At 39.8% G+C, this 12,955-nt stretch overlaps 1 protein-coding gene across 1 annotated transcript; it reads left to right on the forward strand.

Annotated features, from left to right (window-relative positions):
* The first annotated feature begins 298 nt into the window (after positions 1-298).
* EFCC1 (EF-hand and coiled-coil domain containing 1) lies at positions 299-12,058 on the forward strand. The gene is made up of 6 exons (XM_009574575.1): positions 299-305; positions 641-773; positions 1,079-1,244; positions 7,797-7,955; positions 10,257-10,326; positions 11,925-12,058. Exons 1-6 carry the CDS (start codon positions 299-301, stop codon positions 12,056-12,058), a joined length of 669 nt encoding a protein of 222 aa, XP_009572870.1.
* Positions 12,059-12,955: the final 897 nt, after the last annotated feature.

Consider the following 12,955-nt stretch of genomic DNA (forward strand, 5'->3'; position numbering starts at 1 on the left):
TATTGTAGACAGTTCATTTATAGTTTATTTGGCATGTGAGGAGATATTAGGTTTAGGTAAAAAAAGATGTAACTAAACATTAGATAGCTATACGTCGAATATTAAATTCATATATTAAAATCACTGTCCCTACAAAACACAGTAAGGGAATGAATTAGAAACTTTTATATCAAATTCCTGCACTTTGAATATGTGTTCAGCTGGTACAATGACTATGCAAAAAAAAAAAAAAAAAAAAAATCTTACACAGTACAATGGTTTCTCATTCCTCTTGAAAAGTGTATATTCAATTGTATACATGAACGGTAATTGCCCCCCTTAATAACACACTGATCCTTCACGCTTATCCTTACTTTATAGTTATTAAAGGAAAGAAAAGAATTGAAGTGAAATAGCTACAAGTTACCTGCAAGAGAGTACTGAAGTATTCAAGACTTAAAATAATGATGTTTGCTGGGGCTCCCTTAGCCTTAGCTTTAAAGCCCCTTTCCATGGATGCTGAAGGACCCCGCGCTGTATTTTACTGGGGTTTTTAAAATCTGACTTCTTCCTGTCTCAGTCTCAGGAGTTTAAATTGCCACAGCTGCAGCACATGGGGGTTGTTGTTCTGTTGCTAAGTGGTTGTTGGTTTCTCGAGCAGAGGATCAGCTGTTCCGCTCCGTGGAGGGCCAGGCTGCCTCTGATGAAGAGGAGGAGAAGTGGGCAGGAGACCAGCCATCCCAGGTGGACCAAATGAAGAAAATACTGGCCAAGCTCCCTTGCTGTGGCAGCGGGTACGTTTCTGAAATTAATGCTCTTTGAGCCCTTTGCAAAGATTATTTCACGACCTGAAGGCACCATGGCTTCAGTAAGAAGCAGTAATACTATATAGCAAAACCAGCAGGCCCCTTTGCCCATCCTTTACAGCTCCTGGGAAACAACATGCTGATATTCCCACTTACCCCTAATTAGTGTCAGCTAGGACACTAATTTGTGATCTGTGCTGCCAAGAGTTTTGCAGGAAAACTGGCTTTTACAAACATAGACCTTCATAGTGAGGTTTCACTAACTTTTTTTTTTTTTTTTAATTTATATATAGATGTGATGAAAAAATGTGGAAAAAGCTAATGTCTTACTTGGAGACCACCAATGCTGATGGCTACGAAACAGCCCCTGCGGAGCTCGCAGAGAGAACCACACAGCTAACTGCACAGCTTGAGCTTAAAGGGCATGAAGTGAAAAAACTGGAAACAAATATGGAAGAGGTAACAGGTGCCAAGCAGAGTGTGAAAGAGTTATTTATGTATCTTTAAGTAGCTGCATTTATATACATAAGCATTTATATTTTGTTCTGGCCATTCCGCTCTCTGTTGCTGATGTTTCTTACTGTGCCGTTAGTCAGCTCAAACATCTCATGCTTTCCTGTAACACCCGCCTTTCTAGTCTGGTTCCTACTGAAACTCCATTTGTTTGGAGGATGAGATGTACACCAGCCACAGTCAGACACAGGCTCCTCAAATACTATCCTTCATTTAAATGGTTTAAGATGTTCACTGATGCTATGTTTGGGACTGATACCACCGCACGCACATTAGCCATAGGGTTACTATAGGCAGCTTTCAGTGGTTCCTCAGCTGTGGATGAAACACTCCTCGTGTCCTAAGACATCCAGCTCCTCTGGGAGCACAGTAACTTTTCAAGAAATCCCTCCAGCTGACTGAGATGCAGGGACTCACCGTTTTGGAAGCCTTTGGAGGAAATCATACAGCTTACTCTGGCTGGGTCTCAGGCTCAGACAGATATATTTATAAATAAAAAAAAAATTCGTTCTCAGGCTTAGCAGCATGTTCAACTTTCTTTCAGCACGACAGCAGTTAAAAGCCTCAGTGCACTATCCTGGTAGTCCCATGTGATCTTTTTTTATTTAAATACTGCAAACTTCAGCGATTGATGGGCGTAGATTTAAATGCAAGCAATCATTCTGTGAAACAAAAATCTAGTGCATCTTATGCATTGCTTTGGTCTGCTTTGTCTTAAGGTTCAGTTAGTGCTTGTTCGGTATTTTATACCCTTTCTTTAAAAAGAGCATAAAGATTTCAGTAGCTCTGGAAGGATTGTATTAATCGGTAAACTATTTAAAGGAAGAGTAAAATATTCAACTTCTTTACATGTTGCCATCCTTTGATTTTTATCAGTATTTTGTATCATTTTTCTCCTTGACTAAATTAAATGAAAGGGTTTACTTGGGAGGAAAAAAATTTAAAACCAGAATAAAATCATACTTGTGTCTTACACAATTTGCAGTATTCAATGACAATTTATTCCTGTAATACTCCTTAGAGCAACACAAAGCTTCCTTCTATACTGCTTAACATCAGCCCATACAAAAAACTGTATTTATTCTTTTACCTACAAGAAGGAACTACCTTCTTGTAGGTAGTGCCAGTTTTCTTCTTCTCCTTTTTTTTCCATTCAGAGGCACTCATCTTCTGCAGTATCATATTGCCTTCTTTTTAATCTCTGCTGATGGATATTAGTTTTGTGCACCTTGTTCAGAAAAGTACCATTATCAACAGATTAATTCCAGGACAAAAATGGAATCTGTTGCTCTTGATTTAAAGACAAGCAGGGAGGTGAATAAGACATAGTGCCAACTCACTGCAACATGAATTTAAAATCAGTAGGATGAATCATTTTGAGCCTGTCAGAAATTTATTCTTAAACCCTCTTACTTTTATTTAGCCAGCATTTATATCGTGTGTGCAGTTATAGGTATTGGTTTTGATGCTACAAAACAGACAGACAAGTAATAAGTAATTCCTTTCAAAAAGGTGACTGTTCCTGTAATCAACACAAAGCAAATTGGAAGACTGAGAAATGCTCTTTCTCATCTAACTTGCAAATAAATATATTGGCTTAATAAATAAACCACCAAGAACACTTTCTCTGATGACCTGACAAAACTACCTTATACATTGCTCTATATTCTTCTATTTGGACCTGCTCAATGCTGAAAATTAGACAGATAACAACAAAGCTAACAAGTAACAAACTCAGCAGGCAAGTGAAAAGCAACACTCTCAAATACCGATTAATAATTGCTTCAGTCTAAGACTTGTAAAACCAGGGGATAAAAGAGTTCTGAAATTTGTCATGTCTAGAAGGTTCTGCTTTCCAACAACCGAACATTTTAAAATAGTTTCTACTGAAGACAGGGTGATGAAGGTGTCAGGACTTGGGGATAATAGATGGAGAAAACATGAGTTCATTCTAAAAATAAAAGTGATAGGCTGCCAAGTGTAGTGTTGCAAAGAAATGCCAATTATTTTCTATAAAAGCTTGCATACAAACTGCCAGCTTAATTAAAAAGACAATTAGTTTATGACCTGCCATACAGGGTCAAATGAAAAGTTCATCCTAATATCGTGCGCCTAATGGCAAGCAGCAGTTGCTGGGAGAAAAGCAATGAGAAAAGTACAGAGGATTTTCCCCTTGGTATTGCTCACCTGGCTCCCAACACACTAGGGATAGACACATCTTGAACTGGATGTTGCATGGAGTATCACGTTTAATGGCCAGTATTGGAGCTATTGACCATGAATTTCCCTTTACTTTCTTTAAAACTAGCGATGCTTTTAGTATCTCAGGGCAAGGAATCCCACATACTAGTTAGAAAAGAATAGGTTTTGAGGATTTGTTTTTGTTAGCTTTAAATCTGCTGCCTGATCATCCACTGTCACCTCATTTTTGTGCTTGAGAATCAGCAAATGATCTGTCCCTCATAATTCCAAAGACTTTTACTACCAGAAGTTATCACCATTCCTAGTCTGCCTCAGCTCTCTTGGTATAGAAACCATTACTTCTGTTATTCTATTTTATTCTTCCACGTACTTTTCAAGTTCTATTACCCTTTTTGAATGAGAAGAACTGAAAATGTGCTTAGTATTCAAATGCAAGCCCTTCACGGCGTAATCATAGTTTCTGGTTTGTGTCTAGTTCCTTTCCGAATAGCTCCTAGCACGTATCCTTTTGATCTCTGCTGACCGCTGAGCTATGTTCAGGAGATTACAGCTCTTCTACATCTCCTTCTTGAGTGGCAGTCATCTCCACTGCATACGTACGACATTGTGTACCTTTCCTACGTGCCTTACTGTGCATTATTGACACTGAATTTCATCCAATCTTTTATTGCCCATAGCTATTCAATATCATGAACTCCTGCTGTAATTCTTCACGGGCAGCTTTAGTTTTGATTACCCCTAAAAAATTGTATTGACAGCGAACTTACACACTTTGACATTCACTTTTTAAAATATCATTTATGAATATGCTGAACAGCTCAGGTCTTAACCCAGCTCCTTGTGAGACCCTAAGGATTATCCCCCTCCATTGTGAAACCTCCAGTCCTGGGCTGTCACTCCATGCTCTACCTTTTACCAGCTCTAAGTCCATGGCGGGATCTGCGCTGCTGCCCTGTGGCAGTTACTTTTTTTTTTTTGAGTCTTCGGTGATGAATCTTATCAAAAGCTTTTTGCAGATACAAAATACACTCTATCAACTGATTAACATTATTCATATATATTCATAGACCCTTTCAAAGAAATCTAATGGATTCTTCACTATATTCATCTATGTATTCACCAAGTCCCTCCTCCATTACAGTTCCTATCAATTTGCCTGACAGAATTACTGATACTCTTGAGGTGATTTGCTGTTTCTCAGATCATCTCTGCAGCCTCTCCTACAAACCGGCGCTCCATTTGCCACCCTCCAGTCCTTTGAGGGTGAAATGATTTAAAAGATAAATTGCACAGCACAGTTCAGCACTTCATTCTGCCGTTCTGTTACTGTTTTCTTCCCATTTTGAAAATGTTTCTCGGGTTCATTGCTTGTAAAAATGGCTCTAATATGAAAGCTTCATTAACTTCTGTGGAAAATACAATAGAATTATTTTCTCTTACATTCCTTAAGGGATTTTTGCGTATTAATTATTCATTGTCCTAGACATATTTGTACACGCTACTCCAGAGCTCAGATTTTCCCCATTGCATTCTCCCCCTTTTACAAGAGGGTCAGATATCAGCAGTTTTGACTTCTTCTCAAAACAGGTGTTTGGTGAGGTAGTATTTCCATTTCACAAACAAGGCACAGACCCAAAATCAGGCTCTGCTGGGGGACTTTGGCAGAGCTAAGAACAAAACCCACTCCTCTGAACCCTGTGACTTAACTACTGACCGTCCCTCCTCAGGTTTTAAAAATAGCTTATGCTTAACTATTGTCATTATCTTATTGCAAATGTTAAGGTAACAATAGGTGCTAGATGTAACCTAGCTAGGCAAAACGATTTGGGAGAATGTTTTAATGGTACACTGAGCCACTGCCTTCAAGCACAATAAGAAGACAAAAAATGCATCTATAAATCGTATAAATGAAACAAAGGTATCAGTTAAACTGGCATCCTTATAGATGACAAGGTGGCTGTTAAGGTATAACTGCTGTGGAAAGCAGTTTACTAGCTATAGCACAGGAAACACAAGCAAAAGGGGCTTTGTAGAAGCAGTCAAAATGAAGAGGAAAAAGAGGCAGCAGTAGCAACAAATACTATGTCCAAATATCACTAGTGGCACTCTTGGCTAAGCATATTGCCTGTGCTGCCTGTACAAACTAAGCAGCTGGTCATGACACTAGAGAACTATGGAGAACTCAAGTGGCATGCATACTAAAGAGAAAAGTTTGTACTTCTCCTATTCATGGCTGTACGTGAGACCCACTGCACAGCTACAGCCGTTCAGTAACAGCCGGCGGAGGACAGAGGAGCCCCTGTGCAGCTTTCCGAGAACGGCGGTTTTGCCAGCATGACTAAAGCAGCCCCTAAAAGCAGCAGATAAGTGATATTAGGGGTCCAGGGGCCTGACAGGGTGCAGGACCAGGATAGATGGGCACCCGTTATGAATTTCCATGAGCATCTGTCTAATTGCATATTGGGAAAGTCTATTTTACACGTAAAAATAATGACCTTTTTTCCTCTCTGTTATTTGATATGACACGGCTTCAGCTGTAGAGGGGAACAGAACTACTTCATGTGTTTAGTACATATCTACGCCAGGTGGTATTTACAATGCGGAGGCAATCTGCAATATAATAAAGGAAACCACACGTTTAATTCCTTAAGACCTCCCACAGCCTCTAGAGTATTTGTTATGTCTCAGCTGGACTGCTGCCACATTGGTGGTAACAAAGTTGGCTCTCCATACAGGAAAATGTTAGTATATTCATCTAAAAGGGGTGTTCAGACAGGGATGCTGAAATCATTGTTTGGCAGATGGACCAGATTAAGTGATCCAAACTTCTGTAGCTGTTGTACAGCTCAGAGGGGCTGGAGAGCCTCACAGGGAAAAGCTCACAGAGAGCTAATGGAACAGGCTGACTTCCATCTGATGGGGGAATAACCGCCAACTAATACATACTATTAGCACTGTCAGAAACTAAAATGACCTTCTAGAAGGCTCGGTGTGCATCAGGGATTGTTTTCTTTTTTCACTCTTGACACTTGTGTTTTAGGGAACTGAAGTTCCTTCCCATCTATTAAAATTCATTAGGATACAAATTTCCACAAAAAATTATATTAAACAGTGTGCATATTAAGGCCTTCAGCTTTTCAAGTTCAACTCTCTCCTTAGTTATTTCTAGAACTGCAATAAAGATAAAAGACGACAACAAAAAGGGATTAACAGAGCCAGCAAATTTGGCATTTACCCCACATGATTTTGCTTCTCAGTGTAGTATTAATAAATATATTTAGATTGTGTTTGCAACAAGAAATTGCAAACATTTGGTAACATTTCAGAATGGTAACATTTCAGAATGGTAAAAAAAGGTAACATTTCAGAATGCTGGGCACAGTAATGATTGAGAAAGAAGTTTACTTTTATTAATAAACCTGAAATCTGTCAGTGCTCTCAAAGGTCCAAAATTAATATTTAAGTGACATATTTTCCAGGGAATGCTTTTCAGGCTCTTTTTAGCAAATTGGCCATGTATCTGCAACAGGCCTGGGTCTGTGACAAAGACACTTACTTTTGCAAATGGTGTGGCAGCTTTGTAGTTCAAAATATGTCACTTAGATTTTGCATTGAAAAAACCCAACATTTCAAATCTGAACGTTTTTTCACCGGGAGGTCTGAGACAACTGACAGGTCAGTTCAGCTTTGGAAGGTCTGAGAAGACCCCTCCTGCCCAGGATTTCTGCAGTGTTCACAAGTCTTGTTGAATCTGGACTTTTCTGTGCTTAGCGGCAAGCCAATGCTTCACGAAGCACACATACCAGTGTTTTGCAGAACCAGCATCTTAAATTTTTTACCTTAAGACACTTTTTTTTTAACCAAAGTACTTAAAAGAAATTAGCTAATTACCTTCTTGTTTCACTGACCGTACAGATGATCGATATGTAAGAGTTGCAAGACAAAGATACGATTACATTGGTGAGGGCACACAAATTAGTTATGCTTTATAGAGGATGACAGGAATGCAAAAGATTAGAAAAGTGAAATAGTAATGCTAGTATTTAAAATTTCTGAATGATGTGCTTGCATCCAGTGTTGAATGAACTGCCTTTATGCGCAAGAGCAAAGCATGCATTTCCTAGCAACTACTGATTCTTCGCTTTATGTAGTACGTTAAAGAAATGTACTTCCTTTCAAGATAATCATCTGGAGTGAACTGACATTTACCAGATAAGGGGGAAAACTTAGCTTTGCAATTATTGGGCAAAAAAGTGAAAAGCTCTAGTGCTTTTAATTTCCTATGTCATTGTCCAGATGAAAAGCCCATTGCTAGGTGAACTGCAGCAAAAGGTGGAGGAGACCGAATTGTTGAAGATGGAGCTGCAGATGCTGGAGACTGAGAGAGTTAGGCTGTCACTGGTGGAAGAAAAGCTCATGGATGTTTTACAGCTTCTTCAACAACTTCGAGACTTGGTATGGCAAGAAAGCAGTCCAGAGACTTAAAACTGGTTTTGATAGTGTCCTTTCCAAACTAAAAAGGATGTTCATACCTTCTGTTAAGTACAAAGTCCTTCACACCAGGACACATTTTCACATGTGTTTGCCCTGGGAACTGCCCAGTGATTGCAGAAAACTTTTAGACCCCTATGGCTGACTTTCTAAAAGAAACCTAGAGATCTCCTTGGATCTAGATCTCCAAGCTCTCATTATTGTCTAAACAAAACTTTAGAGGAAACAAGGAAAACAAAAATGCTAGTAATCAGAAAGATTCTAGAAGATTATTTTTCCTTCTATAAAAGGACCTTTGTTTAACTGCATCCTAACATGATGCTGAGTCAGTATTAAAGGGATAAAACCCCTTCCTATACACCAATAAGGTATTTTTTGTATGAAGTTTCTTAACCAATTAATAATCTCAACATGGACTTATAAAAGCTGATGCAATAATATCCCGGAAGTACATGGCCAGTATGGCAGTTCAGTCCTTCAGAAAATAAGTTTAAATCTCCTGCTTGGGAATGATAATGGTAAGGGCTGGCCAAAAGACGGGCAAATTGGGTAATCAGCAGAACATGGAGTATGTTGGGAGCCACACTGGACTGCTAGGAACTAATTTCTTTGATAATGACTGAGGGTTCTCCTCAATTTTCGGCAAAGCTCTGCCTAATGAGAATGCTTCCTCAGATGAGCACTTTACTTTGAAGTACGCTCATGTTCCACTGATGACTCTAGGGAACAAGTGCAATATTTCATAATTTGGTAACTTATTTTAGCACTTGACATGGAAATTCTGCTTTCATATTGCAAGTCTGACACATGCATCAATAACAATCCAATGAAGGATTAAACTAGTAAAGACTTTGAGTGGCAACAAGCGTAATAACCTTTTGTGTCAAGACTTCAACATGTCATTCACTGGTCAGGTGTATTATTGCAAACCATTTCTGCTTAGGAGACAATCCATCACACAATGTGCCATATCTCAGTAATAATAGCACTTAATGCTAACCGTTGCTGGAAACATGCCACCGCATGCTGCCAACTCCCATAGCACCAATACAGGCAACGATGCTGTCCCCAAACAAGGTAATTTACAGCATTCCCAGTAGAGTTTAGCAAGGATCCCCTAAATCCCTGATGGGATATACTTCATACAAAAGAAAGCTTATTCATCAGAAACTGTGGTTTTAGGTGTCACTTCCCCAGCATATTCACATTTGTGTTTTAAATACACCGAGGACCTCATTTGCAACAGAATCTACTGCAAACCAATGACTGTCCAAAGGCAAATGCATGCTCTGTTAGGACTATTAAAACTTCACACTGTGTTGCAGAGGTCATGTGTAATCCCAGCCCGCTGCAAACTGCTTTCCACTACGCCCCAGTCCCCACTGGGGCAGACACGCAGAAGGCAGATGACCAGCATCAGTAAGCAAGGCCAGTATTGCCTAGGCTGCTGGCAGGTACATCGTCTTTCTTCCAGAACAGCTTCCATCTATTTTCACTTCTTGAAGCCTTAACAAGAACAACCTGTCCCTGCAGATACGGGCACTCTAAGTGCTAATTAAACTCATTGCAAGAGCATCTCCCAGAAAGCACGCATTAGTGTCCTGACAGCAAATTAAGAGAGTTTGTTTTTCCAGACACATTATGTAATGTCCCAGCAGATTTCTAATATAAAACTACCACTGAAAAAGACCATCCAAATCCTAAGTAGTTTTTACAGTCCTCTCCCTTTGGCTAATGTTTATTACATCTCAATATATAATTAACAGTGGGCCTGCCACATGACACATACAATCTCTTCTGATTTGTTTATACCTAAAGTGGTTCCCAATGATTGCTAGAACAGCTGGGTCTGAGAAGCCTCTTTCCGAGATTACACCTCAAAATCTGTCCATTCACCTTTCAACACAGGCCTAGCAGAGGACTGAACAAGCTTTTGCTGTGCATGCCCTGCTTATGCTCCTTGCCATCTAGATTTGTTTAGGCACACGCTCTGGAAAATTCTGGGTTTTTCCACTGAATTTGTCTTTCTAGAGCCATATTAAGGAACTGGAGTCCTCCACAAACTATTAGATTACTGCTATTACTTGAGCAGTATCTAAGATAAAATGCTTGAAAACAAAGCCAGTATCAGGTCTTGTGTTATCAGGATTCAGTTTCATTTTGGTTTAATTTTCAAATGCGAATACACTGCACGTAGATTTTGTTGCATACATTTAAACAGGTGAAGGACATATCTGTGCCATAATATTATTTTGTTTTTTAAAGAACATATCTAAGCGAGCCTTGGGGAAAATCTTGCTGAGCACTTTGGAATCCTGCCGTGACCCCCAACCTGGTAAGAAAATAAATCACGTATAAAGACCAAGCAGCATGAAAAGTGTCCTTTTGGGAAAAACACTAGATAATGAACCGATGAGTAGGAAAAAATATGTCAAATACTGGGGCACAGGCTAGGGAGAAAGAAGTACTATGCAAGAAGATTACCTAGAGAAAGTGATGCTTTCTAGTCTGTGACACATCAGGAACAGGAACACATCCAGGGCTTTTTATAGCCAAATTCTAATTAGAATTTGGCCTAAGGGGAACAATTCAGTATCCCATTAATGTCTGTAGGGCTTCATTGATATGAGAAAGTGGAAAACATGATCAAGTATGTAAGGCACCTATTTATCAGGTTTGCTATCCCACTGTGTGTTGTATTCCTCTGCTGCCACGCAAACAAATATACAAAACATAGTATTTCTGTAAAGAAACCGGATCAAACTTGCACTCCTCTAATAATAGCCTTTTGTGCTCCTCTTATGAAAATTAAACTTGCAAGCTCCTCTCCCTTGACAATGGTCTGGTGTGCCAGAGCTGCTTTTGTAGGAACCATACAGGGATTACAGCCTGGAGGTTTAGATTTGATTACTTTGTTCCTATTACAAGAGCATTTGTACTTACCTTCAAGAAATGAACACCCTGTACCAAAACTTAAGAACATGGCTTGGAGGTGCTTTTAATAGGCAGACAGTAGTCAAAGACAAGATTATAAAAGACTAGATGTGGCTTGAGGGTTTAATGTTGGAGAATATTACTAACAGTGATTTAGGGAGAATAACATACAAACCATTCTGGGTTTTGGAGTTTCAAAGCCTTGTTGTTACTAGTGTCCAGCAATTCAGGGCGCAGGCAGCCCAGAGCTAAGCTGTGCTGTTCCAGCATGGCTGCAGAGGAAGCAGAGAAAAGAAGGCAAAGACAGACCTTTGTCGGCTCCAGGACACCAACACAGAGAGAAACCGTATCTGAGCCATAGGTCAGATATTCTTCTGGTGAGAACAAGAGGAGACTGTTAGTATCCACAGCACACAACTGTCCAGAAGGTACTACTACTTATCGTGCACAGGAACGCTGACTCCAAGTGATGCTGCTGAAACAAGTACGTCCCTCTGTAATGGCAGCACAGCTCAGCTTCCTATAATGACACCAACAAGTGAAGTAACCTTGTGAAGCCCTCTGTCCATTCTGCATCACCGTTGCCATAAACGGCTCATCTTCTCTGCTTTCGATTTTCTGGCTATGCACTTGATATGACTTACGCAGCTTTCCTAAGTCTTTGTAATCAAACATCTTCTTCCTCTTTGACAAGACTAAGTGGATGGTTGGATTAGCAACTCTTTACTGTGATATGAAATAGTCTTTGCTCAAGTATGCAAGAACTCAGTGAATGGGCAGTGAATGAAGCAAGAGAACCAGTAGAGAAAACAGTCCTTGAACCCAGTTCCACTCTCATTTTTATAGGGACAGGAATTCATTACCTGGTCTCAAAATTTAGACATTTTATGTTAATTACCTGAAATGGCACTTATGAAGAAGAGAGCTTGTGTTACGATTGTTAAACTGCAACTTTCTGTCTTTGTTCAAATTATAATGTTTGCAATTTTCTTTTAAAAGGAAAAGCCCACCTATTTGAAGTCCTAGATACTCTTTACCACGAGCTGACAGCCTGTGAACTCTTACAAAGCCAGCCTCTGGAGAAGGCGCAGAGTTGCCAGTCCTTGTCTAACCCACTGGTCATCTCGTGCTGAGCAGCAGTGCCAACTACACCCGCATGACCAGCCGAACAGCAGCCCTCCTTCATTCAAACACATGATGAATGAGTAAGATTTGTCCAATTCAACGGACCTCAGTAACGGAGAAGAGCAATAGAACAACTCAGCCATGAAATCCAAGGTATGCTGCTTCTGGGAAGAGCGCCAGTTCCTCAGCTAACGTCAAAGCCCCCCGCCATGTGAATGAGCATTCACATGATGCGAGGATTACGTAGCAATGCCTGTCTCTGATGGAAGCCTAACCATCCTTGTATGATGGCCCTGTAACTGTACTGGTTAACCAAATAAAAACTGTTCCAAATACACTGACCTGACCTATTTAGATTTACAGTCCTGGTTACACACTGGCTGGGCACAGTTTCTAGCTTTTGTGATAGCTCAATTCAAAAGCAAAAGGCAGCCTATGTTATCACTGGCAAGTAAACCGCTTCCACAATACACAAGTGACAAAATGACTGTATTATAAACCCACACACGAGTGTAGGCCAGTAGTGCAAGTTTTAAGGGCTCATGTATAAAATATGTCTGTGATTCAATTATTCACTTTATTTAACTCTGAAGTTAGATTTGTTATTGCTCTGCTGAATTTTATTTTTGCAATTATAGAGATGCCTTAGAAATTTGCAACAGTCTTTCCCAACAATAGTCTTAGATTTTACATTAAAAGTTACATTTAACTGCTTGGAAAAGATACAAAGCAATCTTTTTCCCGGGCTCTCAGGGAAAGGAAGGGCTGAAAAATTCACTTTGCGACAGCTGCCATTGTCACATTAGCAAACAACACGTGCAGTACACAACTTTGTTCTCTCATTTCATTTCCCTCAATGCAGCTGTAGAGTCACAAAACTAGGCCCCACTTGCAGACAAATTAAT

Source organism: Fulmarus glacialis, unplaced genomic scaffold, assembly GCF_000690835.1.
Source record: "Fulmarus glacialis isolate BGI_N327 unplaced genomic scaffold, ASM69083v1 scaffold49213, whole genome shotgun sequence".
Taxonomy (NCBI): Eukaryota; Metazoa; Chordata; class Aves; order Procellariiformes; family Procellariidae; genus Fulmarus; species Fulmarus glacialis.

Coding starts and splice junctions, on each gene's coding strand:
- EFCC1 (XM_009574575.1), top strand. Junction 774..1,078: donor CTCCCTTGCTGTGGCAGCGG/GTACGTTTCTGA, acceptor ATTTATATATAG/ATGTGATGAAAAAATGTGGA. Junction 10,327..11,924: donor CTGCCGTGACCCCCAACCTG/GTAAGAAAATAA, acceptor TTCTTTTAAAAG/GAAAAGCCCACCTATTTGAA.